The sequence below is a fragment of the Sphaerodactylus townsendi genome, linkage group LG03 (genome assembly GCF_021028975.2).
Source record: "Sphaerodactylus townsendi isolate TG3544 linkage group LG03, MPM_Stown_v2.3, whole genome shotgun sequence".
NCBI lineage: Eukaryota > Metazoa > Chordata > Lepidosauria > Squamata > Sphaerodactylidae > Sphaerodactylus > Sphaerodactylus townsendi.
In genome coordinates, this window is record NC_059427.1 from 134,883,476 (window position 1) to 134,910,939 (window position 27,464).

At 63.5% G+C, this 27,464-nt stretch overlaps 1 protein-coding gene across 1 annotated transcript in view; it reads right to left on the reverse strand.

The window, feature by feature from the left end:
• Positions 1 to 12,808, reverse strand: part of WIPI1 (WD repeat domain, phosphoinositide interacting 1) — a 44,681-nt gene extending 31,873 nt beyond the window's left edge. The window contains exons 1-2 of the mRNA XM_048489727.1: positions 12,723 to 12,808; positions 5,259 to 5,428 (exon numbers count right to left, since the gene is read on the reverse strand). Of these exons, the coding sequence (XP_048345684.1) occupies positions 5,259 to 5,345 (87 nt within the window). The 5' untranslated portion in view covers positions 5,346 to 5,428; positions 12,723 to 12,808. The remainder of the gene's footprint in view (positions 1 to 5,258; positions 5,429 to 12,722) is intronic.
• Between the last annotated feature and the right edge of the window lie 14,656 nt (positions 12,809 to 27,464).

A 27,464-nucleotide genomic window follows, 5' to 3' on the forward strand; every position in this document is an offset into this window, starting at 1 on the left:
CTGTAATAACCTTCAACGGACCAAAGTTCCTCCTAATATGTAAAATGTAGACCCCAATTCTGTGAAAAACTGCTAGGATTGAGAGGATGGACAACTGGTGAATCTGTGTGTTCTTGTTGCTCCACACCAATACCACCTGCTTTACCTAGACATTCACAAACAGGTTACTGCAGATTCTCCGATTTTTGTCTTCTCTAAAAAGGCAACAAACTTACAAAGGCTGCTCTGAACCTCTTACTGACACCAAAGTTCTAGGCTGCATAAAGCAAGATTGAAAACACATGCTTTGGATGCTCCAGTGAGGAGGGGTGGGGGGGGATAAAAAACCATGGAAGACTTTATCTTGACAGCAATGGCAAATATGACACCAAATATGGTTAACCTGAGCTTTTACTGGATTGGCTTTGAAGTTGGGCTCTCATCCATGCCTCTTGCAACTCAAGACTGCTGAATGCTAAGGTCACTGAAGGGACGAAACTAGATGTAACAAACACAGGGGAAAAAACCCAAAGGTAATGTGGAAGGCCCTGTGGGCCAGCCTGGCTCCAAGTCCGTCTGCCATCCCTCCTACCGTGTATGGGCGATCTTAGGCCCATTTTACGAGCTGGTCTGTTGGCTTCTGTTGAGCCCTGCACTCAGGTTTTAGCCTGGCCTTGGTTCTTGGTGGGCGGGCCTCAGGTGGAGGCCAGTACAGTATAGTGATTAAGAGAAGGTGAACTCTAATCTGGAGAACCGGGTTTGATTTCCCACTCCTTCACATAAGTAGCGGAGTCTTATCTGGTGACCCAGATTTGTATTCCCACTCCTACATTCCTGCTGGGTGATCTTGAGCTAGTCAAAGTTCTCTTAGAAGTCCACCTATCTCACAAGGTGTCTATTGTGGGGAAAGGAAGGTAAAGGAGTTTTTAAGCCCCTTTGAGTCTCCTTACAGGAAAGGTGGGATATAAATCCACATGATTCTTCTTGTTGTTGTCTCCTCTCAGCTGTGGCCTGGCTTTCTGAGGCCTTTCTGTAGCCCACCTGCATCAAGATCAGGCTCCCCCCACTGAGTGTTCACCCAGGACATCGTTCCCCATCTGGGCAGGTCTCACCTCGCCCACTTCCTTCCCTGCTGGAGGTTCTGCTTGCCACAGCGAGGGGAAGGTCACCAGCCCACTGTCGCTGCCATCATCCCCACTTCTCCCCCAGTGACTGGTGGCATGGTGGGGAAATCCAGACCAGCCGGTAACACCAGCTCCGGACAGGTAAAGAGTCTCACAATGCAAATACAAAGGCTGTTTCTTTGATCACGCAGCTTTGTACAGTAGAAACAGGAGCAAGACATTAGCTCAGGCAAGTTGCCAATGTATTCAGCATCACAACAGGAAAGGGACAGAGTATGGACTTGCCAATGGCCAGTCTGTCAACGAAATTGTCACTCAGCTCAGAAGGGGCTGTTTATGTGGCAAGTAAAAAAAAAAAGACAGAGAACTGAAAATAGCTAAGTTGTTTCATGAAGAACATGCCAGCAAAGCAGCAGAACATTTGGAGCCTCAATTCCATACAGAAGTTGGAGAGCTGCTTAAACACAGATTGTAAGCAACTGATCGGAAAATCCAGGTCTGAGATTTTATCTTCAGAGAAAATGACCTGAAGGCTACTTGAACTAAAGGGTTCTTTAAGGAAATGAAAATCTTGCGTCTTTTTCACTATAGCATCTCCAGTGCTAAATTGCTAAGATAACAAAACTAAGTCATTTCAGCAGTGCCTTCCAAACAAATAGTCCATGACAGGCATTTTTCAGTACCTCATATTTATGTCAGGGAACAAAAAAGACTTCTCATTAATCTGATACATAGAGAATGAAAGAATATTGTCTGGACATTTTTGCTGCCTTAGAATGTTACTTGAAAGAAACAAAATGCAATTGCATATCACAGCTCTCAGAGCTTCCTATGACAATAAGTTTCTGGAAGCACTTGCCTGGCCTACTCAAATCTGCTATTAGTTTAATTTTTAAAACCATCTCTAGTAGCTATTGTGAAAGAAAAAAATAATCCCTGTTATTGAATTTTGTCCTATCACCTCTCAGCTACTTCCTCTCCAAGATGTCCCTGTCTATCTCATGAATTATTTCCATATACCTTAATCTTTTGTGTTTGCTTCAGACAACCTATAGTTAGGAGCCCTGTTTATTTCATTGAGATTGCCCCCTTCACCTGCACACCTGGCCCAATTTCACTGTGTCATTTTTAAAGATCAGTATACTATGTATGTAAGTTTAAGGTATAGCTGACTGCTGTTGGAATGCTGAACTAGGAAGCCCTTCTGTCTGATCCAGCTACCTAGTTCTTTATGTTCTTTTGCACAGGCCACTCTGAATCCAGCATCACTTGCCTTCATCATCTGAAGCCCTAATCCAGCATCTGACCTGGAGTAGCTGAAAGCACTGAAATAGGACTCTCGGTCTTTCCAAACAGAAGCAAACTTGGTGACATATTTTGTCCAAAAGCCGGGCCGCACAGTTTTGAAGCAGCCCACCCCTACCCTGACCTGAGATGTGAACAGATGAGGACACAGTCAGCAGGTCCTAAGGTTACATTCACCATCTTGTTTTTAGAGTTCTACATTTCACTTGTCAGTCCTTTCATCATCTGGAAACCAACATACAGTTTTGCCAACATGTGCAATTAATTGTTCCTAAACCACAAGGCTTCAGCAACTCAACTTACAAGGATTCTTCCATTTGCAAACTCAAATTTTTTCCACTGAAGAATCCAACTGAGAAAAGTGAAACTTTGCCCAAGATCTCTGCTCTCATGTTAACTTTGATAGTCGTCATAATTTTGGTACTTTTAACCAGAAAAGCTGGAACTGAACTAAACAGATTATTGTTGCCACGCAGACATCCCTTCCTGGTCTCCTAGGATATTACATCAAGTGATAATACCACATTCCACAAAAGGGGAGATGAAGAGGATGACATGCAGCTAAATACGGGTGACCTGCAAGAATGTAGCGGAGGTAAGGTAGTCCATACCCAAGCATAGCAGGTGCACAGTCTCTCGGATGCTGAATGTATACCATCAATTAAAGACCCTAGAATGCCACCAAGGAATACGTTGGAGTAGCTTCACTACAATTTGATAGACCACTGCTGATTACTGGGAAGTACTTCCCTCAAAAAAGATTTAAATCCACAATAAGAACATAAGAACAAGCCAGCTGGATCAGACCAGAGTCCATCTAGTCCAGCTCTCTGCTACTCGCAGTGGCCCACCAGGTGCCTTTGGGAGCTCACATGCAGGATGTGAAAGCAATGGCCTTCTGCTGCAGTTGCTGCTCCCGAGCACCCAGTCTGTTAAGTCATTTGCAATCTCAGATCAAAGAGGATCAAGATTGGTAGCCATAAATCAACTTCTCCTCCATAAATCTGTCCAAGCCCCTTTTAAAGCTATCCAGGTTAGTGGCCATCACCACCTCCTGTGGCAGCATATTCCAAACATCAATCACACGTTGCGTGAAGAAGTGTTTCCTTTTATTAGTCCTAATTCTTCCCCCCAGCATTTTCAATGAATGCCCCCTGGTTCTAGTATTGTGAGAAAGAGAGAAAAAACAATAACAGAAGTGCATTTGGACTATGGTTTTTGTTCACAACTAACTGAAATCAGGGAGAGCAACAGATTCAGGACGGTGAGAACAGAAGTGAATTTGTGAGGAACTCTGACTGGATCCTTCCAAAATGGCTGAGCAGCCAACTATGTGGCAAATGTGGTTCGGCACTGGTAACTGCAAACTGACATGCACTAGGGCAGTGGTGGCGAACCTATGGCACAGGTGCCAGAGGTGGCACTCAGAGCCCTCTCTGTGGGCACGTGCAAACAGAACTCATCATGGGGGGGATCGCCCCCCTCCCCACATCTAGGCTAGTCTGGGCCACTGGGCTCGATTATCAGCATTAAACCTAAGACCTAGTTTTGGGGAAGCAGTGTAGGTAACCCTGTTTAGCGCTGTTAAACCCCACTGATTTTCATGCAAAGAACTAAAGTACGATCCTTTACCTGGGAATAAGCTTGGTTGCTGGCAATGGGGCTTGCTTCTGAGTAAACCCTCCTAGGGTTGTGATTGACCCGCTCGAAGAGTTGCATGGTTGTTTCAAAGCAAAGCCAACTACTACCACCAAGCTGACTCCCGAGTAACGCATGCCTCGGAGCCAACCGTTTTTTCTAAATGAAAACCTCAATATTCAGGTTAAATTGCCGTGTTGGCACTTTGCGATAAATAAATGTGTTTTGGGTTGCAATTTGGGCACTCGGTCTCAAAAAGGTTCGCCATCACTGCACTAGGGCAAAAAAATCTTAAACTTAAATACACACTCATGGGGTCTGAATTGGCAGTGACTACCTAAAAAATGTCTTGGGTCACTGTTGCCAGACTGATTAAGGTGTTAGCTGTTCAGTCTGTGACAGTATTGAAAAATCAGGTTATATGTTAAGAATTATTATATAGAGGTGAAAGACTGAAAACAAAACAGCCAGTATTCTAATGCCATTGTACAGTTCGGATCACCTGATTTCAAAAATAATATTGGTGCAACAGAAAGGGCGCAGCATAGTCAAAATGACCAAACGGACTAGCATATGTTCTCTACAAAAAAAAGTTAAGGCATTTGAGGGGTTTTGGAACTCAAAGAGAAGAAGACTAAGGACTGGACATCACAGAGGCATACCAAATTACAAAGGAAAGTTGAAAAGGAGAAAATGTTCCCTCTGTCTCATAATACTAGAACTCACTGGCACCCAATGAAGATGACAGGCAGTACACCGAGACGGACAAAAGTAAGTAGTGTTTCACTCAGAAGTTTAATCAGCTTGCAAAATTCACAGCCACAGGACATAACGATGGCTTTTAAAGGGAATTGGACAAATTCAGAGGATTGGGCTAATTGATGACTTTTCTCCACAATGACTAAATGGAACCTCCATTGTTTAGAGATAGCAACCACCTGAAAACCAGTCCTAGGGGGCAATAAGGGGAAAACTTTAGCCTTCGCGCTCCCCCTGTGACCATCTGGTTGGCCACAACATGGAACAGGCTTCTGGACTAGGTGGATCATTGGTCTGATCCAGTACAGCAGTTGCTCTTATGTTCTAAATGTGAAAGGCTGGGTAGCTGCTTGTAATGTGAAAGGCCTAATTTTTCTGAAGGCAGCATAGCAAGCCTGCCATTTAACCAGTGCAAGTAAGAAGGTTCACGACGTACAGCACTTGGCCACTCACCTGCCGGTTGAGTCGGATGGAGAGAATATTACTAGAATAGCTGTAGTTGCAGATTTCCGTCCCTTTCTTGAAGTGATAGACATTCATTTGCCGAGGCTTAGCATGACTGACCACTACCACCAGGCTGCTAGAAAAGAGCCGCTCCACAATGTACACATCCGGAATTTCATCTGGTCAGCAAAGAGATATAAATGACCATTTTCAAAGGGAAGAAAAACACTATAAGTCCATTGTGCTTACTGAGAGGGTAAAATGCTAATGTTTGGCTTCTCCCAAGATTAGGAACACCTGGCAGAACTTCACTGTGGCCATGTGGTGGGTTTGGCATTTTGCTGGAGAAGGCAGGGGTTAATGACACAGAATCACAGAGTCGGAAGGGGCCATAGAGGCCATCTATTCCAACCCCCTGCTCAATGCAGGATCAGCCTATAGCATCCCTGACAAGTGTTTGTCTAGCACTTGCTTCAAGACTGCCAGAGAGGGGGAGGGGATGTCTCATGTCAACCTCTCTCTGCAATATCCATCATAGGAACAATTCAAAAGCCATTCCTTCTGCAGCTATTAATCCACAGATGACAAAATCTAATGCAGCATTTGTTCTTAATCAGAGCATATCCTTTTGCCCCGTAAAAGGGGCAGAGGTTAAAATAACATTGTTATGGCCAGCAGATAACTATATGGATAAAAGTCTCTGTGAGAGCAAACAAGAATTCATGCTTAACTGGTAAATGGATAATACAGGAGGAAATACTTGTTTAGACATCCCAAGCCATTTAAGGCCTGAAAGTAAGTAACAGGACATTTGAGTTGTGCCAGATAACCGATAGGCAGCCAGTTCAGGTCTTTTACCACAGGAATAACATATAGGCATCCACTCCCAACAAAGACACAGAACAATGGTACCCTGTGCATAAGCCTAGGTGCCATCCATTTGCATTTGCTGAATTATATGTTTTAGGAGCTTTCCTTGAGATGGTGATAGCACAATCCAGTGGGCCCACCATTGGAATTCATTTTTGTTCAGGAGTCTGTGCTATATCTGATGTTATTTGATTTGTTTATAAATGATCTGGAACTGGAAATGTACGGTGTGTGTCCAAGTTTTCTGAAAAGTTCCAATATGATCCCTCTAGACTGGGCAGCGATGCAATACATTAGATTCAGTGTCATCAGGGGCAAAGTGAGGGACAATGGTTGGAAAAAATCCCAGCTTCAAATAAATACTGATGGGATCTGAACTGAAAGAAAAAGATCAAGAGATAGATCATTGGGTCATGATGAATAGCTCAGTGAAAATGTCAATTCAACATGCAGCAATGGTGAAAAAGGCAAATTCTATGCAAGGGATTAGTAGGTGCTGTGAAATGTTTGTGTGGCTCTATGGTGTGGCCAGAACTGGAATACTGTGTATAGTCTGGCCACCCCTTTTCAACAATATTGTACAGCTGGAAGAGCTTTGGGAAAGGACAACTCAAATGACTTGAGGGGAGGCCGCACTTTCCCTTAGGACAAAGTATGAGGAGCTTGAAGCTCTGCAATACACACACAAAAAAGAGATTCTCAGTACAATCCTAAATTGAATGATACCCTATCCTCATAATGCTCAATTATATTATGAGACTCACTGCCATGGGCTGCAGTGATAGCATTTAGCTCAGATTACTTTAAACAGGAATGAAACATAATCATAGACCAGGTTTCCCAACCTTTATAAGCTTGAGGATCCCTTTGGAATGCTGACACAATATGGTGGGCACAAAATGGCTACCAAAGATGGCTACCCATGTAACAGATGCGACAGCTTCACTCACACAGTGAAGATCTTTGAGTTGTGGTGGCAGCTGCTGCCAAAGCAACATATTTAAAAGTCTGCAGAGCCAATACATTCTCCAATGCTCAATCAGAAGCCTTGCTCAGCATACCCCCCCCCCTTCTAAATACATTTTGTGGGTACTAGAAAAGGTGTTGGTGGGTCTCATGGCGCCCAAGGGTAACACATTGGAGAACCCTAGCATAGATGACAAAATCATCAGTGGTTATAGAGGTTCTATTTAAACATCGTGACTGCTCAGGCCGTGTCCCCATGAATAGCAGGCACTAGAGGGAAAACAAAGGGTCTTGCCTTCCAGAAGCAACTATGAGAGATAAGATGCTAGACCTTTGGCTTTTCTTGTACCACTAATAAGTTCCATCCTTTTGACTTCTGCATTAAAAAAATCTTACTGTTTCTTTTCAAGAAAACAAGGACAGGACAGCTTGCTTCTTGCAATATGCCAGATGGCAGGGAAACATTTCAGGGGGAAAGATCCACCTCAGAAATGCCCAAGGAAGAAGAACTGCCCCCATTGTGAAGGATCTGGCCCAGTTGCTAGCCAGTTGCTAGCCAGGAAAAGCTGGAACCAGAGGCACCATAATCCAGCATGCAGTGTGCAAAGAAGAGAGGCAGAAGAATTGCTTGTACAATCTCAACAGCTAGCCAATGTATAGGTGAGATTTCTATCTTTGGTTTGGTGCCAGCATAAATGATTTTCAACGAGCAAAATCCCAGAGAGCAAAATCCCAGAGAGCAATTGAGCTTCTTTGTGTATCCTTTGGTCAAAGATGGGTGCATTTAAAGTGGAATATGGATTGCTGGTATCTGTCATGTCTGGGGCTGTTCGCTGTCCTTTGTAATCAATAAATCTGGTTAAATCTTGAGTGCGCAATCTATCCGTTCTGCAAAAGAAGGAATAAGATTTCGTTGGCTCTTGGCATCCCCTCAAAATTGATCATTCCTGATGTCAAATGAGGGTGGTTTACGCTACTGAATTCTCCAATACCCTTTTCAGTTTTTGACACAAAGAACATAAAATTTGACCTCCTAAAAGAATTTGTTCCACTATATGGGTGTCACTAAAAAAACCCTCCTGTTCTATCAGAAATAGCATCTCACACCTTTTCGTAGCTTAGGCTGTTGACTAACTATAGCTGTTCCTCCAGAAAGCAGAATTGGCTACTGTTACACACACCTTGGGAACATCCAGACCGGATGATTGTAACAGTACTCATGAGGCTGCCCTGTAAGACTGTTCAGATGCTTCAGCTGGTGCTAAAGGAGAGGAGAGATGGAGCTGTAGCGACATTGCGGAAGGTAGTACAAGCTATGCTGTTAAAATTGGATCATTGCACTGCAGTCAAAGAAAGTACGATACAATATTAAACTGATACAGACTAAACGGCAGTTCAGTTCTGGCTGACAAACCTTTGCCTTTAACTGACAATGCAGTCTATTCAAAATCATTCCAGTCACCCAATATTGATTTCAGAGACCACTGAGTGGCATCATTCTGCTTACAGGATCATATTGTAAGTAGTATGATAGTGTCACCCTAGTCTACTCCTAGATTAAAGCCTAAATCAAGAGAAGGAGTTCTTAGCTTGTGGTCTACAGACTCCTAAAGTGTTCATGAATGCAGGGAAAGATCTAGGGGGTGCAGGGGCTTGCCCCAAACAGCAAGAAGAGGAGGGGTGGCGGCAGCAAGCAGCTCCCAACAGGACCTGGCTGGGTGGCAGAGGAGGGCTGCTGTGAGGCTCATGGCTTGCCGGCCTCAGCCAGCACACTTCCCTCTGAGCCCCAGTTTGCCACTGGCAGCCACCCTCTCACTTTCCGTCCCCCAGTTTGGGGCAGCTCCAAGGGGCAGAAAGCAGCACAAAGGAAGGAAGGGGATGCTTCAGCCACACCCCCAGCAGTGCCCCATGTGGGATCTACCAGGGCAGAAAATGCGTCCAGCAGTTGAGCTGCACCGGTCGCTCTTTTGTGCCTCAACAAAGGGTTCCTCTCTGGCCAACCTCCAGGGTCAAGGAGGGTGGCAGCATGCGGCAAACACCAGGACTTCAGAGCTTCTCTCAGGCAGAGGCCCCCCATCCTGACTGGCCTGACCCTCCTGGTGCTACAGCTGGGCTCGGAACTGGGCGGGGGGAGGCACCAATGTGCAATGACCCCACAGGGCATTGAAGGCAAAGAGATGAACGTGGGTGCTTTGCCATTGCCCACCTCCACACAGTGATCCTGTTCAGTAAACAGACACATAGACACACACACGCTCACACTTCTTGGAGCAATCTGTTATGATGGAGCTCTATTTCCTTTACAAAAATGCCTGGCTGAGCCATTTTAGCAGCTGAGTGTCAGGCAGGGATTGAGAAGGTCAAAGTGACCTAATCCCTAGGGAAGAGCTTGGACTGCAGACTGTGGGGCAACATGTGTTAAAGGCAGAGAAACCCTCTTTGGACAACAACTAAAAACACTCAAGGCAAGACTATCATTTCAGTCTGGCTCAGATCATCTCTGCTGTGTTGTTCTTAGGGCTGGTAGTTACTCATGCCAGTTTGCGGGAAGCTATAACCCTGGCTTTACAAGCTGGAAAACTTGACTCTGCTCATTTTCTGGATAGTCTTTATTTGTATAGATGTTTAGGGAGAAAATATTGTTTTCTTTACCTCCATTTCATCCTAGGAACAACAACCCTGTTAAGTAGGCTAAGCTGAGAAGGGCCACCCAGGGAACAGCTTGTGAGGTACGCTAAGCTGAGAAGGGCCACCCAGGGAATAGAGAGGGGATCTCAACCACTCTTATCCTGCCTCTGAGTTTTTTAAAGTCTGTATACCTAAAATGTAACATACATGTCTGACTATGAACTCCCTTGGCTTCACACAGCAAAAGGAATTCTAGGAAGACCTGGTCACTTCATGAGAGCCAGTAGGGTGTAGTGATTAAGAAATTATGGGACTAGAGATCTTCCCGTCCAGGTTTGTTCCCATTCCTTGGCATGAGAGGCCTGCCTGGTGACCAGGGCAGTCAAATCACTCTCAAGCCATGCCCTGGCAAGTATCTAGATGGGAGACCACAAGGAATACCAGGGATATGATTTGGAGGCAGGCAATGGTAAACCACCTCTGAACATCTCTTGCCTTGAAAACCCTCGGGGGCCAGTGCCACCATGTGCCAGATGATCTAACAGCAAAAAGACGACAGAAAATTAAATAAAGATCACTCCCCCCCCTGAAAACTACTGTTTAAAAGAGTTGCTGATTATATGTCTATATTATATATGTGAATTATGTCTGTCTGTCTGTCATCTAACTATCATCTATCATCCATCTATCATCCATCCATCTATCATCCATCTATCCATCTATCATGCATCCATCTATCCATCTATCATGCATCCATGCATCCATGCATCCATCCAGCGTGTGTGTGTGTGTGGGGGGGGGGGGGAAATGTCATTTTGTACTTTTGACGCCTTCAAAAAAAGGGAGATCTGACATTTCATAGATGAGCTTCAGGGGGTTTGTGAACCAGGAACCAAAAAAAATTCTTTTTCTTTGATTTCCCCCATTACTTAGGAACCTGTCTTTGTGGGAATAAATGTATTATGTCAAATCATGTTATCATGGTGCTACTTGACAGAGATAGGTAATGTAGAATCATCATCATTACCATTTTAAGAATCATTTTCCTTTGTTAGAAATTAAAGAAAATTGACCCTGCTGTTATCATGGGAGACATACATCTTTGTTCCCATCAGGTCAGTGTGAATTTTAAGGTAAAAATCTTGTCTTTGCAAGTGTTCACTGTAATAACTGGTCTGGAACAACAACAAAAATTACAATACTGTTTAAGAACTGTGGATGTTCAATGTGAGGTAAGCAAGGAAATAGCAAGTATTTATAATGTATAAAGAAATCAAAGTTGGTGTGTGACCAGTAGCTGATCCAGCTGATCTGCAGATTTAATGAAAACCAGATGTTTTGTACACACAGCTGGCCTAAGTTTATTAATTTCACTTTTGTTACAGCTTTGTGTAACCCAAAAAAGAGTGTAACCCCAAAAAGAGGTAAGAACCATTCATCCAGAGTTTTTAAAAGTAAAATCCTGCCAACTGCACTGCAAAACTAACAAGTATATCCAGGCTCAACTAGACAAGACACAAAAGATCTGTGATCAGATCTTCCAATTCATTAAAAAAAACCAGCTGGAGGTGGGAGAGCAGATTTGGATTGTATGGAGGTAGGGGGGCAATAAACTCTTTCTCCCCATGTCTTCCCTTTACGTTAACCCTTGTCCCATAGGATCTGCTCATCCGTGGGAGTACAGAGATTCTATCTAGGAAACTGTGTTGACAGAATGTGCTAGTTCCACTGTCATCATCCTGATTGGATCTCTTCATACTATGATGTAACTGCTTTTAATTGAAATTAAGGATAGCAGGTGACCCATTCAGCTGGGGCAATAATGGAGTCTCTCATTAAAATCACATTCTGGGTGTTCACACAGCTGGCTTATTCCAGGCCAGCTAACTCTGTCTTCAATGACCAAGTCACGGCTTTACATTTCATCCATCTTGTGAAGTTCATCCTCTTCTCCAACCCTCCAAATACCTACATCAATGCACAAATTAGCTGCTTCAGGAGTAATCATGCATATTTGTTTTGCAGATTTAATTTTGGAAAGTTTGAAAACATCAAACTCATCTCTGGAAGTGGCTGAAGATTATACATCTGTGCATTTGATCTTCTTGATCTTGCTGCTGATTGGCATTCAATTCTGAGAGTGGCTGTGCTGAGAATGAGAGAACTTTCAGCACTGTTCTGTTCTGTGTTTTCCTTGCATGTGACTATCCCTTTAACAAAACTGCATTGAGTACAGTTTGAATACAAGAAAAGACCAAATCCCAGAAATGTTATGCCATCTGCCTTCCGGTTAAGAAGAAGAAATGGAATTGCTCCTTGGAGACAGATTAAAATGCTGTAATGCAGACTAGTCTGATCTCATCAGATCTCAGAAGCTAAGCAGGGTCAGCCCTGGCTAGTACTTGGATGGGAGACCACTAATGAATACTAAAGTCGGGATTCCCCAAGATGGCGATGCGCTAACAGACACGCTAACAACAGTGGTGTAGTGGTTAAGAGCAGGTGCATTCTAATCTGGAGAAATCAGGTTTGATTACCTGCTCTGCCGAAAGAGCTGTGGAGGCTTATTTGGGGGAATTCAGATTAGCCTGTGCACTCCCACACACGCCAGCTGGGTGACCTTGGGCTAGTCAAAGCTTTTCAGAGCTCTCTCAGCCCCACCCACCTCATAGGGTGTTTGTTTTGAGGGGGGAAGGGCAAGGAGATTGTAAGCCCCTTTGAGTCTCCTACAGGAGAGAAAGGGGGAATATAAATCCAAACTCCGGTTCTTCTTCTTCTCTTTGAGCTCTTAGTTAACTCTGAGTAACCGCACTATTTAATTACTTTATTCCTTGGAATACTAAGGTCTTTATGCAGTGGAAGGCAATGACAAACCACCTCTATTAGTCCCTTATCTTGAAAACCTTAATGGGTTCCCATAAGTCCACTGCAACGGGACATCACTTTACACACACACAATGCAAAATCATCCACCAATATGTTATTGCATCAAAACCAAAACAGACTTACTGCTTTCATGGACTTGATCCAGCTGCTCCACAGAACTCAGGGAAAAAAGTTTGTATCCAGTTTTGGTTCCAATGGCCAGGGAACTGTAAAGATAACACTGATTAGAGACATATAATCTTGGTTAAATTCTGCATCAAACAGCCAGCTTCCAAGCATTAAACAATCTGGAATATTTTAGCCAAAAGAAAAAATCAGATTGTAAAACAATAGGAGAGGGCAGAATATGCAACTGTCAAAAGAGTCCACAAAGACAGTGGGAAGAACCAAAGAGCAACACAAGATCCTGTGGCTCTACCCCTGAATATTAGAGCTCTGCCAAGTGGCCTCTAGAGCCTTCAGTGATCCCTACTCATGCAGGGAGAGTTGTAAAGTGGATTTCAGATGGTATCTGGACAGGGCACAAAGCATACAATCAGCACCAAAGCCACCCCTCTTGCCTTAACCACCAAACGTTTTATTAGGGCTTGTCAGCACACTTTCAATCCAGCCTTTGCAACTATAATGGCTAATAATTGCCTTGAAGGTAAGGAAAGAAATTCTCAGGCTGCTGAATTCAGCAGACAATACTAAATTCTGTATGTGGACAGTCTCAGAATACAGGAGAACCTATTTAGCATTTACACAAACTCTTTGAAAAGTTACCCTACATTTATTGTGGAAGAGAGTACCATAGGGGGAAGGAGAGGCTTCTAATTTTTCTCTATACACAAACACACAAAATTATCCTTTATGCAAGTTGGTTTTAGCTGTACCTTGGGTACAGGGCTGCAAGCACAAAGAAGGGATCACTTTAAATAGGAAAACAAAACAGACAGGAATAATTAATTCCCCTTTCCAGCACCAGAGCCTCAATCCAAAATCCCCTCTCAGCTTTTCTGAGGCTAAATGTCACATCAGAGGTTCCAAACACAAGAATCAAAGTGGTTTGCTCAAAGTTCAAGATGCTAAACTAAGACATAAGACAAGGTATCCATTTTGAAAAGTGTGTCATATATGCACACTTTTACCAGAGAAGGGCTCACCAGAAACAAGGCTTGTATTTGTGAGAGCAAGTTACCGTAACTGAACCAAGTGTTACCTATACTGCTGTCATGCTAACTTGATTGATCTAAGCAGTTGTAGGGTAAAGTTTTAATTTGACAGCTAGCTTAAAATATCCCAAGATGAAAACTGAAGACAAGAGGTCTGCACAACATGCAGACTTAATTGGCTTGCCACTCTTTTTATTCAGCAACATAAACACATGAATTTGCAAAATACCGAAAGACTGCAAACAAGAAGCTTTCTGTTTTGCCACCTCCACCTGTCAGAAACACATGACATTTACAAGCAAATCTCTGTGCCTTTCAGAATTTCTGGCTGACATCACCAATGAGAAGGTAACTGGGAAAATGAAGACATGTCCTGTAGGAAAATGTCTCTCAATCAACCAACAGAGATTCCACTTAATGCAGCACTAGAATCAAAAACGGAAATCCTCAGAATCAGAAATAGGCACCCAACTCCTATACAATATGTGTGAAAAATGTGGTTAGATCATGAATGGGCCCTTGACTTTACTCTTTAGCACCGAGTGAATATGCAAACTAGAGATAGTCTTGATAGCCGCCAAAAACTGGTGACTTAATGTGTTGATAGCAGGACTGATAAAAAGATGGGTGGGTGGATAAACCTGTAAGCCCCCTATATCGTAAGGTTACGATGGCGGCTGGAGGAGTATTGAATGTACATCTGTACCGTACAGCAAACTGCAGGTATGGGCCTACTCTGGTTCCTAGCATATTCATACCAGAGGAAGTGGTAGCTGCAAAAACAATTGCACCTTCCCTTCTTAAAATGCCTTGAGTCCAAAGAGATAGGATTGAAATGCTTAAATAAAGTGCACATTCTGCTGACATGCTTAAATAACAAGCTCCTGTTTACTGAGAACCTAAACCGTAATAAGATATTGCATAAAAATATTCAGATGCCCAGTAAAATAACATACAATCTGTCAAGTAGTGAACACAGAAACCAATCAGTGAAGAAAAAAATGTGATGCAACCAAGAAACAGCCTTAGTTATGAAGCAGATCCAGAAAGGTCTAGCTCAAGAGTGACGTACCAATGAAGCCGCCAAATCTGGATGACACTGTATCTATTGTGCAAGGACTAGCCATGGATAGTCCAAGATACAGCCTGAATATAATTCATTTGTTTTTATTCCACAGTTCAGCAACTCACATGACAACTGAACATAATCTGAGTTATTGTTCTCTGCCACCAAGTTCCATCGGTCAGCATTAGGTGTAGAGGTTATTAAGCGGAGGGAAAAAGACTAAGAAATTACACCTTTTATCCTGGTACGTTCCCCAGAGAGTGCTTAGGTATGCAAATAATAATAATATGCTGGTGGTCCCTGGCCAAAAGGAAGTTCAGCTAGCCTCAACCAGGCTGTGGCCCCAGCCTGGTGGAACACTCTGTCCAATGGAACCAGATCCCTGCGGACCTAAGGCAGTTTCACAAGGCTTGTAAGACAGCTGTTCCACCAAGTATACAGTTCAGGCAGCTATGATACCATCTGGGCTCCCCTGCCACTGCCTTCTTTCCTACTGAATTCCATCATCAATCTCTTGAGGGTGTGGAAGGTTGTTGGTCTTGCCGTCTTGTGATTATTATAATGTGTGTATTATTGTTCGATATATTAATGTTTAGATTGTTTTACATTGCAATGATATGATGTGAACCGCCTCAAGCCTAAAAAGGGAGGGATGGGATAAAAATCTAATAAACTAAACTAAGCAGATATACCATGCAATACACCCTTTCCTAGATTGTTCCGTTTTAAACTCCCCACCTCTGGAAAGTTAGAATGTCAGGGAGAACAGTTCCACATTCGCCTTGCCCGACGGACTAATGTTGCAAGTGCAATAACCTTTTGTTTAAGAATTTTCTATCTCACCTTTGTATATGAGGAACCATTCAAACATATCATCCTCTACCTACAGTTTAAAGTGATACAGTCAGGAAGGACCTCACTAAATGGTATTTCTCAATGTGTAATTCAGCTCTGAATTCAGCCTTAGTTCTGTCTAAGAGGAGTTGAAGATCCTTGGTATTTTATGGATCTGCACCTACTGTGACATCTGTCTGTCTCCTATTGATTATGAAGGACTGGACCTGCCTGAGCCTCATATTTTCATACTGGTGCTCAAAAGTGGAGTCAGAAAGTCTATCAGTGAGACACACAGAAAGAACCTATTTGGACATACACAACGAACAAGACAGAGCTTATTCACCTGCTACTTCATTTACTTTTCAAACTCCCATCTCCTATGTGCCTGAAACAGCAATCTCATTTTCCTCTCCAGTTCCTTCCTCAAGATCCATTTCTTCAGTTAAGCCTTTCACAAAACGTTGCCATGCTGCATTTCCTTACCTACCTGATTTTCCCCTACCGCACCCATCCACACATGCAATCTGAACATCCCTGATCCTGTTACTCAAAACTCCTGTTTTAGCCATACAACATACACTAATGACTAGGCAAACCCACTAGTCAAGAATCCCATAACCCACAGGTCTGTTGCAAAGGATCCAAAACTCAGTGTTTAAAAAAGCAGGCTGACAAAGAAAGGTCTAAGCAACTGCCAGATCAAACCTTTAATTTTGTTAGAGCAACAAAGAAGTCTGTAACCTGTGGCTCTCCAGATGTTCATGAACTACAATTCCCATCAGCCCCTGTCAGCATGGCCAATTGGCCATGCTGGCAGGGGCTGATGGGAATTGTAGTTCATGACCCCCCCCCCCCCCACCCCCCCCCCCCCCCACCCCCCCCCCCCCCCACCCCCCCCCCCCCCCACCCCCCCCCCCCCCCACCCCCCCCCCCCCCCACCCCCCCCCCCCCCCACCCCCCCCCCCCCCCACCCCCCCCCCCCCCCACCCCCCCCCCCCCCCACCCCCCCCCCCCCCCACCCCCCCCCCCCCCCACCCCCCCCCCCCCCCACCCCCCCCCCCCCCCACCCCCCCCCCCCCCCACCCCCCCCCCCCCCCACCCCCCCCCCCCCCCACCCCCCCCCCCCCCCACCCCCCCCCCCCCCCACCCCCCCCCCCCCCCACCCCCCCCCCCCCCCACCCCCCCCCCCCCCCACCCCCCCCCCCCCCCACCCCCCCCCCCCCCCACCCCCCCCCCCCCCCACCCCCCCCCCCCCCCACCCCCCCCCCCCCCCACCCCCCCCCCCCCCCACCCCCCCCCCCCCCCACCCCCCCCCCCCCCCACCCCCCCCCCCCCCCACCCCCCCCCCCCCCCACCCCCCCCCCCCCCCACCCCCCCCCCCCCCCACCCCCCCCCCCCCCCACCCCCCCCCCCCCCCACCCCCCCCCCCCCCCACCCCCCCCCCCCCCCACCCCCCCCCCCCCCCACCCCCCCCCCCCCCCACCCCCCCCCCCCCCCACCCCCCCCCCCCCCCACCCCCCCCCCCCCCCACCCCCCCCCCCCCCCACCCCCCCCCCCCCCCACCCCCCCCCCCCCCCACCCCCCCCCCCCCCCACCCCCCCCCCCCCCCACCCCCCCCCCCCCCCACCCCCCCCCCCCCCCACCCCCCCCCCCCCCCACCCCCCCCCCCCCCCACCCCCCCCCCCCCCCACCCCCCCCCCCCCCCACCCCCCCCCCCCCCCACCCCCCCCCCCCCCCACCCCCCCCCCCCCCCACCCCCCCCCCCCCCCACCCCCCCCCCCCCCCACCCCCCCCCCCCCCCACCCCCCCCCCCCCCCACCCCCCCCCCCCCCCACCCCCCCCCCCCCCCACCCCCCCCCCCCCCCACCCCCCCCCCCCCCCACCCCCCCCCCCCCCCACCCCCCCCCCCCCCCACCCCCCCCCCCCCCCACCCCCCCCCCCCCCCACCCCCCCCCCCCCCCACCCCCCCCCCCCCCCACCCCCCCCCCCCCCCACCCCCCCCCCCCCCCACCCCCCCCCCCCCCCACCCCCCCCCCCCCCCACCCCCCCCCCCCCCCACCCCCCCCCCCCCCCACCCCCCCCCCCCCCCACCCCCCCCCCCCCCCACCCCCCCCCCCCCCCACCCCCCCCCCCCCCCACCCCCCCCCCCCCCCACCCCCCCCCCCCCCCACCCCCCCCCCCCCCCACCCCCCCCCCCCCCCACCCCCCCCCCCCCCCACCCCCCCCCCCCCCCACCCCCCCCCCCCCCCACCCCCCCCCCCCCCCACCCCCCCCCCCCCCCACCCCCCCCCCCCCCCACCCCCCCCCCCCCCCACCCCCCCCCCCCCCCACCCCCCCCCCCCCCCACCCCCCCCCCCCCCCACCCCCCCCCCCCCCCACCCCCCCCCCCCCCCACCCCCCCCCCCCCCCACCCCCCCCCCCCCCCACCCCCCCCCCCCCCCACCCCCCCCCCCCCCCACCCCCCCCCCCCCCCACCCCCCCCCCCCCCCACCCCCCCCCCCCCCCACCCCCCCCCCCCCCCACCCCCCCCCCCCCCCACCCCCCCCCCCCCCCACCCCCCCCCCCCCCCACCCCCCCCCCCCCCCACCCCCCCCCCCCCCCACCCCCCCCCCCCCCCACCCCCCCCCCCCCCCACCCCCCCCCCCCCCCACCCCCCCCCCCCCCCACCCCCCCCCCCCCCCACCCCCCCCCCCCCCCACCCCCCCCCCCCCCCACCCCCCCCCCCCCCCACCCCCCCCCCCCCCCACCCCCCCCCCCCCCCACCCCCCCCCCCCCCCACCCCCCCCCCCCCCCACCCCCCCCCCCCCCCACCCCCCCCCCCCCCCACCCCCCCCCCCCCCCACCCCCCCCCCCCCCCACCCCCCCCCCCCCCCACCCCCCCCCCCCCCCACCCCCCCCCCCCCCCACCCCCCCCCCCCCCCACCCCCCCCCCCCCCCACCCCCCCCCCCCCCCACCCCCCCCCCCCCCCACCCCCCCCCCCCCCCACCCCCCCCCCCCCCCACCCCCCCCCCCCCCCACCCCCCCCCCCCCCCACCCCCCCCCCCCCCCACCCCCCCCCCCCCCCACCCCCCCCCCCCCCCACCCCCCCCCCCCCCCACCCCCCCCCCCCCCCACCCCCCCCCCCCCCCACCCCCCCCCCCCCCCACCCCCCCCCCCCCCCACCCCCCCCCCCCCCCACCCCCCCCCCCCCCCACCCCCCCCCCCCCCCACCCCCCCCCCCCCCCACCCCCCCCCCCCCCCACCCCCCCCCCCCCCCACCCCCCCCCCCCCCCACCCCCCCCCCCCCCCACCCCCCCCCCCCCCCACCCCCCCCCCCCCCCACCCCCCCCCCCCCCCACCCCCCCCCCCCCCCACCCCCCCCCCCCCCCACCCCCCCCCCCCCCCACCCCCCCCCCCCCCCACCCCCCCCCCCCCCCACCCCCCCCCCCCCCCACCCCCCCCCCCCCCCACCCCCCCCCCCCCCCACCCCCCCCCCCCCCCACCCCCCCCCCCCCCCACCCCCCCCCCCCCCCACCCCCCCCCCCCCCCACCCCCCCCCCCCCCCACCCCCCCCCCCCCCCACCCCCCCCCCCCCCCACCCCCCCCCCCCCCCACCCCCCCCCCCCCCCACCCCCCCCCCCCCCCACCCCCCCCCCCCCCCACCCCCCCCCCCCCCCACCCCCCCCCCCCCCCACCCCCCCCCCCCCCCACCCCCCCCCCCCCCCACCCCCCCCCCCCCCCACCCCCCCCCCCCCCCACCCCCCCCCCCCCCCACCCCCCCCCCCCCCCACCCCCCCCCCCCCCCACCCCCCCCCCCCCCCACCCCCCCCCCCCCCCACCCCCCCCCCCCCCCACCCCCCCCCCCCCCCACCCCCCCCCCCCCCCACCCCCCCCCCCCCCCACCCCCCCCCCCCCCCACCCCCCCCCCCCCCCACCCCCCCCCCCCCCCACCCCCCCCCCCCCCCACCCCCCCCCCCCCCCACCCCCCCCCCCCCCCACCCCCCCCCCCCCCCACCCCCCCCCCCCCCCACCCCCCCCCCCCCCCACCCCCCCCCCCCCCCACCCCCCCCCCCCCCCACCCCCCCCCCCCCCCACCCCCCCCCCCCCCCACCCCCCCCCCCCCCCACCCCCCCCCCCCCCCACCCCCCCCCCCCCCCACCCCCCCCCCCCCCCACCCCCCCCCCCCCCCACCCCCCCCCCCCCCCACCCCCCCCCCCCCCCACCCCCCCCCCCCCCCACCCCCCCCCCCCCCCACCCCCCCCCCCCCCCACCCCCCCCCCCCCCCACCCCCCCCCCCCCCCACCCCCCCCCCCCCCCACCCCCCCCCCCCCCCACCCCCCCCCCCCCCCACCCCCCCCCCCCCCCACCCCCCCCCCCCCCCACCCCCCCCCCCCCCCACCCCCCCCCCCCCCCACCCCCCCCCCCCCCCACCCCCCCCCCCCCCCACCCCCCCCCCCCCCCACCCCCCCCCCCCCCCACCCCCCCCCCCCCCCACCCCCCCCCCCCCCCACCCCCCCCCCCCCCCACCCCCCCCCCCCCCCACCCCCCCCCCCCCCCACCCCCCCCCCCCCCCACCCCCCCCCCCCCCCACCCCCCCCCCCCCCCACCCCCCCCCCCCCCCACCCCCCCCCCCCCCCACCCCCCCCCCCCCCCACCCCCCCCCCCCCCCACCCCCCCCCCCCCCCACCCCCCCCCCCCCCCACCCCCCCCCCCCCCCACCCCCCCCCCCCCCCACCCCCCCCCCCCCCCACCCCCCCCCCCCCCCACCCCCCCCCCCCCCCACCCCCCCCCCCCCCCACCCCCCCCCCCCCCCACCCCCCCCCCCCCCCACCCCCCCCCCCCCCCACCCCCCCCCCCCCCCACCCCCCCCCCCCCCCACCCCCCCCCCCCCCCACCCCCCCCCCCCCCCACCCCCCCCCCCCCCCACCCCCCCCCCCCCCCACCCCCCCCCCCCCCCACCCCCCCCCCCCCCCACCCCCCCCCCCCCCCACCCCCCCCCCCCCCCACCCCCCCCCCCCCCCACCCCCCCCCCCCCCCACCCCCCCCCCCCCCCACCCCCCCCCCCCCCCACCCCCCCCCCCCCCCACCCCCCCCCCCCCCCACCCCCCCCCCCCCCCACCCCCCCCCCCCCCCACCCCCCCCCCCCCCCACCCCCCCCCCCCCCCACCCCCCCCCCCCCCCACCCCCCCCCCCCCCCACCCCCCCCCCCCCCCACCCCCCCCCCCCCCCACCCCCCCCCCCCCCCACCCCCCCCCCCCCCCACCCCCCCCCCCCCCCACCCCCCCCCCCCCCCACCCCCCCCCCCCCCCACCCCCCCCCCCCCCCACCCCCCCCCCCCCCCACCCCCCCCCCCCCCCACCCCCCCCCCCCCCCACCCCCCCCCCCCCCCACCCCCCCCCCCCCCCACCCCCCCCCCCCCCCACCCCCCCCCCCCCCCACCCCCCCCCCCCCCCACCCCCCCCCCCCCCCACCCCCCCCCCCCCCCACCCCCCCCCCCCCCCACCCCCCCCCCCCCCCACCCCCCCCCCCCCCCACCCCCCCCCCCCCCCACCCCCCCCCCCCCCCACCCCCCCCCCCCCCCACCCCCCCCCCCCCCCACCCCCCCCCCCCCCCACCCCCCCCCCCCCCCACCCCCCCCCCCCCCCACCCCCCCCCCCCCCCACCCCCCCCCCCCCCCACCCCCCCCCCCCCCCACCCCCCCCCCCCCCCACCCCCCCCCCCCCCCACCCCCCCCCCCCCCCACCCCCCCCCCCCCCCACCCCCCCCCCCCCCCACCCCCCCCCCCCCCCACCCCCCCCCCCCCCCACCCCCCCCCCCCCCCACCCCCCCCCCCCCCCACCCCCCCCCCCCCCCACCCCCCCCCCCCCCCACCCCCCCCCCCCCCCACCCCCCCCCCCCCCCACCCCCCCCCCCCCCCACCCCCCCCCCCCCCCACCCCCCCCCCCCCCCACCCCCCCCCCCCCCCACCCCCCCCCCCCCCCACCCCCCCCCCCCCCCACCCCCCCCCCCCCCCACCCCCCCCCCCCCCCACCCCCCCCCCCCCCCACCCCCCCCCCCCCCCACCCCCCCCCCCCCCCACCCCCCCCCCCCCCCACCCCCCCCCCCCCCCACCCCCCCCCCCCCCCACCCCCCCCCCCCCCCACCCCCCCCCCCCCCCACCCCCCCCCCCCCCCACCCCCCCCCCCCCCCACCCCCCCCCCCCCCCACCCCCCCCCCCCCCCACCCCCCCCCCCCCCCACCCCCCCCCCCCCCCACCCCCCCCCCCCCCCACCCCCCCCCCCCCCCACCCCCCCCCCCCCCCACCCCCCCCCCCCCCCACCCCCCCCCCCCCCCACCCCCCCCCCCCCCCACCCCCCCCCCCCCCCACCCCCCCCCCCCCCCACCCCCCCCCCCCCCCACCCCCCCCCCCCCCCACCCCCCCCCCCCCCCACCCCCCCCCCCCCCCACCCCCCCCCCCCCCCACCCCCCCCCCCCCCCACCCCCCCCCCCCCCCACCCCCCCCCCCCCCCACCCCCCCCCCCCCCCACCCCCCCCCCCCCCCACCCCCCCCCCCCCCCACCCCCCCCCCCCCCCACCCCCCCCCCCCCCCACCCCCCCCCCCCCCCACCCCCCCCCCCCCCCACCCCCCCCCCCCCCCACCCCCCCCCCCCCCCACCCCCCCCCCCCCCCACCCCCCCCCCCCCCCACCCCCCCCCCCCCCCACCCCCCCCCCCCCCCACCCCCCCCCCCCCCCACCCCCCCCCCCCCCCACCCCCCCCCCCCCCCACCCCCCCCCCCCCCCACCCCCCCCCCCCCCCACCCCCCCCCCCCCCCACCCCCCCCCCCCCCCACCCCCCCCCCCCCCCACCCCCCCCCCCCCCCACCCCCCCCCCCCCCCACCCCCCCCCCCCCCCACCCCCCCCCCCCCCCACCCCCCCCCCCCCCCACCCCCCCCCCCCCCCACCCCCCCCCCCCCCCACCCCCCCCCCCCCCCACCCCCCCCCCCCCCCACCCCCCCCCCCCCCCACCCCCCCCCCCCCCCACCCCCCCCCCCCCCCACCCCCCCCCCCCCCCACCCCCCCCCCCCCCCACCCCCCCCCCCCCCCACCCCCCCCCCCCCCCACCCCCCCCCCCCCCCACCCCCCCCCCCCCCCACCCCCCCCCCCCCCCACCCCCCCCCCCCCCCACCCCCCCCCCCCCCCACCCCCCCCCCCCCCCACCCCCCCCCCCCCCCACCCCCCCCCCCCCCCACCCCCCCCCCCCCCCACCCCCCCCCCCCCCCACCCCCCCCCCCCCCCACCCCCCCCCCCCCCCACCCCCCCCCCCCCCCACCCCCCCCCCCCCCCACCCCCCCCCCCCCCCACCCCCCCCCCCCCCCACCCCCCCCCCCCCCCACCCCCCCCCCCCCCCACCCCCCCCCCCCCCCACCCCCCCCCCCCCCCACCCCCCCCCCCCCCCACCCCCCCCCCCCCCCACCCCCCCCCCCCCCCACCCCCCCCCCCCCCCACCCCCCCCCCCCCCCACCCCCCCCCCCCCCCACCCCCCCCCCCCCCCACCCCCCCCCCCCCCCACCCCCCCCCCCCCCCACCCCCCCCCCCCCCCACCCCCCCCCCCCCCCACCCCCCCCCCCCCCCACCCCCCCCCCCCCCCACCCCCCCCCCCCCCCACCCCCCCCCCCCCCCACCCCCCCCCCCCCCCACCCCCCCCCCCCCCCACCCCCCCCCCCCCCCACCCCCCCCCCCCCCCACCCCCCCCCCCCCCCACCCCCCCCCCCCCCCACCCCCCCCCCCCCCCACCCCCCCCCCCCCCCACCCCCCCCCCCCCCCACCCCCCCCCCCCCCCACCCCCCCCCCCCCCCACCCCCCCCCCCCCCCACCCCCCCCCCCCCCCACCCCCCCCCCCCCCCACCCCCCCCCCCCCCCACCCCCCCCCCCCCCCACCCCCCCCCCCCCCCACCCCCCCCCCCCCCCACCCCCCCCCCCCCCCACCCCCCCCCCCCCCCACCCCCCCCCCCCCCCACCCCCCCCCCCCCCCACCCCCCCCCCCCCCCACCCCCCCCCCCCCCCACCCCCCCCCCCCCCCACCCCCCCCCCCCCCCACCCCCCCCCCCCCCCACCCCCCCCCCCCCCCACCCCCCCCCCCCCCCACCCCCCCCCCCCCCCACCCCCCCCCCCCCCCACCCCCCCCCCCCCCCACCCCCCCCCCCCCCCACCCCCCCCCCCCCCCACCCCCCCCCCCCCCCACCCCCCCCCCCCCCCACCCCCCCCCCCCCCCACCCCCCCCCCCCCCCACCCCCCCCCCCCCCCACCCCCCCCCCCCCCCACCCCCCCCCCCCCCCACCCCCCCCCCCCCCCACCCCCCCCCCCCCCCACCCCCCCCCCCCCCCACCCCCCCCCCCCCCCACCCCCCCCCCCCCCCACCCCCCCCCCCCCCCACCCCCCCCCCCCCCCACCCCCCCCCCCCCCCACCCCCCCCCCCCCCCACCCCCCCCCCCCCCCACCCCCCCCCCCCCCCACCCCCCCCCCCCCCCACCCCCCCCCCCCCCCACCCCCCCCCCCCCCCACCCCCCCCCCCCCCCACCCCCCCCCCCCCCCACCCCCCCCCCCCCCCACCCCCCCCCCCCCCCACCCCCCCCCCCCCCCACCCCCCCCCCCCCCCACCCCCCCCCCCCCCCACCCCCCCCCCCCCCCACCCCCCCCCCCCCCCACCCCCCCCCCCCCCCACCCCCCCCCCCCCCCACCCCCCCCCCCCCCCACCCCCCCCCCCCCCCACCCCCCCCCCCCCCCACCCCCCCCCCCCCCCACCCCCCCCCCCCCCCACCCCCCCCCCCCCCCACCCCCCCCCCCCCCCACCCCCCCCCCCCCCCACCCCCCCCCCCCCCCACCCCCCCCCCCCCCCACCCCCCCCCCCCCCCACCCCCCCCCCCCCCCACCCCCCCCCCCCCCCACCCCCCCCCCCCCCCACCCCCCCCCCCCCCCACCCCCCCCCCCCCCCACCCCCCCCCCCCCCCACCCCCCCCCCCCCCCACCCCCCCCCCCCCCCACCCCCCCCCCCCCCCACCCCCCCCCCCCCCCACCCCCCCCCCCCCCCACCCCCCCCCCCCCCCACCCCCCCCCCCCCCCACCCCCCCCCCCCCCCACCCCCCCCCCCCCCCACCCCCCCCCCCCCCCACCCCCCCCCCCCCCCACCCCCCCCCCCCCCCACCCCCCCCCCCCCCCACCCCCCCCCCCCCCCACCCCCCCCCCCCCCCACCCCCCCCCCCCCCCACCCCCCCCCCCCCCCACCCCCCCCCCCCCCCACCCCCCCCCCCCCCCACCCCCCCCCCCCCCCACCCCCCCCCCCCCCCACCCCCCCCCCCCCCCACCCCCCCCCCCCCCCACCCCCCCCCCCCCCCACCCCCCCCCCCCCCCACCCCCCCCCCCCCCCACCCCCCCCCCCCCCCACCCCCCCCCCCCCCCACCCCCCCCCCCCCCCACCCCCCCCCCCCCCCACCCCCCCCCCCCCCCACCCCCCCCCCCCCCCACCCCCCCCCCCCCCCACCCCCCCCCCCCCCCACCCCCCCCCCCCCCCACCCCCCCCCCCCCCCACCCCCCCCCCCCCCCACCCCCCCCCCCCCCCACCCCCCCCCCCCCCCACCCCCCCCCCCCCCCACCCCCCCCCCCCCCCACCCCCCCCCCCCCCCACCCCCCCCCCCCCCCACCCCCCCCCCCCCCCACCCCCCCCCCCCCCCACCCCCCCCCCCCCCCACCCCCCCCCCCCCCCACCCCCCCCCCCCCCCACCCCCCCCCCCCCCCACCCCCCCCCCCCCCCACCCCCCCCCCCCCCCACCCCCCCCCCCCCCCACCCCCCCCCCCCCCCACCCCCCCCCCCCCCCACCCCCCCCCCCCCCCACCCCCCCCCCCCCCCACCCCCCCCCCCCCCCACCCCCCCCCCCCCCCACCCCCCCCCCCCCCCACCCCCCCCCCCCCCCACCCCCCCCCCCCCCCACCCCCCCCCCCCCCCACCCCCCCCCCCCCCCACCCCCCCCCCCCCCCACCCCCCCCCCCCCCCACCCCCCCCCCCCCCCACCCCCCCCCCCCCCCACCCCCCCCCCCCCCCACCCCCCCCCCCCCCCACCCCCCCCCCCCCCCACCCCCCCCCCCCCCCACCCCCCCCCCCCCCCACCCCCCCCCCCCCCCACCCCCCCCCCCCCCCACCCCCCCCCCCCCCCACCCCCCCCCCCCCCCACCCCCCCCCCCCCCCACCCCCCCCCCCCCCCACCCCCCCCCCCCCCCACCCCCCCCCCCCCCCACCCCCCCCCCCCCCCACCCCCCCCCCCCCCCACCCCCCCCCCCCCCCACCCCCCCCCCCCCCCACCCCCCCCCCCCCCCACCCCCCCCCCCCCCCACCCCCCCCCCCCCCCACCCCCCCCCCCCCCCACCCCCCCCCCCCCCCACCCCCCCCCCCCCCCACCCCCCCCCCCCCCCACCCCCCCCCCCCCCCACCCCCCCCCCCCCCCACCCCCCCCCCCCCCCACCCCCCCCCCCCCCCACCCCCCCCCCCCCCCACCCCCCCCCCCCCCCACCCCCCCCCCCCCCCACCCCCCCCCCCCCCCACCCCCCCCCCCCCCCACCCCCCCCCCCCCCCACCCCCCCCCCCCCCCACCCCCCCCCCCCCCCACCCCCCCCCCCCCCCACCCCCCCCCCCCCCCACCCCCCCCCCCCCCCACCCCCCCCCCCCCCCACCCCCCCCCCCCCCCACCCCCCCCCCCCCCCACCCCCCCCCCCCCCCACCCCCCCCCCCCCCCACCCCCCCCCCCCCCCACCCCCCCCCCCCCCCACCCCCCCCCCCCCCCACCCCCCCCCCCCCCCACCCCCCCCCCCCCCCACCCCCCCCCCCCCCCACCCCCCCCCCCCCCCACCCCCCCCCCCCCCCACCCCCCCCCCCCCCCACCCCCCCCCCCCCCCACCCCCCCCCCCCCCCACCCCCCCCCCCCCCCACCCCCCCCCCCCCCCACCCCCCCCCCCCCCCACCCCCCCCCCCCCCCACCCCCCCCCCCCCCCACCCCCCCCCCCCCCCACCCCCCCCCCCCCCCACCCCCCCCCCCCCCCACCCCCCCCCCCCCCCACCCCCCCCCCCCCCCACCCCCCCCCCCCCCCACCCCCCCCCCCCCCCACCCCCCCCCCCCCCCACCCCCCCCCCCCCCCACCCCCCCCCCCCCCCACCCCCCCCCCCCCCCACCCCCCCCCCCCCCCACCCCCCCCCCCCCCCACCCCCCCCCCCCCCCACCCCCCCCCCCCCCCACCCCCCCCCCCCCCCACCCCCCCCCCCCCCCACCCCCCCCCCCCCCCACCCCCCCCCCCCCCCACCCCCCCCCCCCCCCACCCCCCCCCCCCCCCACCCCCCCCCCCCCCCACCCCCCCCCCCCCCCACCCCCCCCCCCCCCCACCCCCCCCCCCCCCCACCCCCCCCCCCCCCCACCCCCCCCCCCCCCCACCCCCCCCCCCCCCCACCCCCCCCCCCCCCCACCCCCCCCCCCCCCCACCCCCCCCCCCCCCCACCCCCCCCCCCCCCCACCCCCCCCCCCCCCCACCCCCCCCCCCCCCCACCCCCCCCCCCCCCCACCCCCCCCCCCCCCCACCCCCCCCCCCCCCCACCCCCCCCCCCCCCCACCCCCCCCCCCCCCCACCCCCCCCCCCCCCCACCCCCCCCCCCCCCCACCCCCCCCCCCCCCCACCCCCCCCCCCCCCCACCCCCCCCCCCCCCCACCCCCCCCCCCCCCCACCCCCCCCCCCCCCCACCCCCCCCCCCCCCCACCCCCCCCCCCCCCCACCCCCCCCCCCCCCCACCCCCCCCCCCCCCCACCCCCC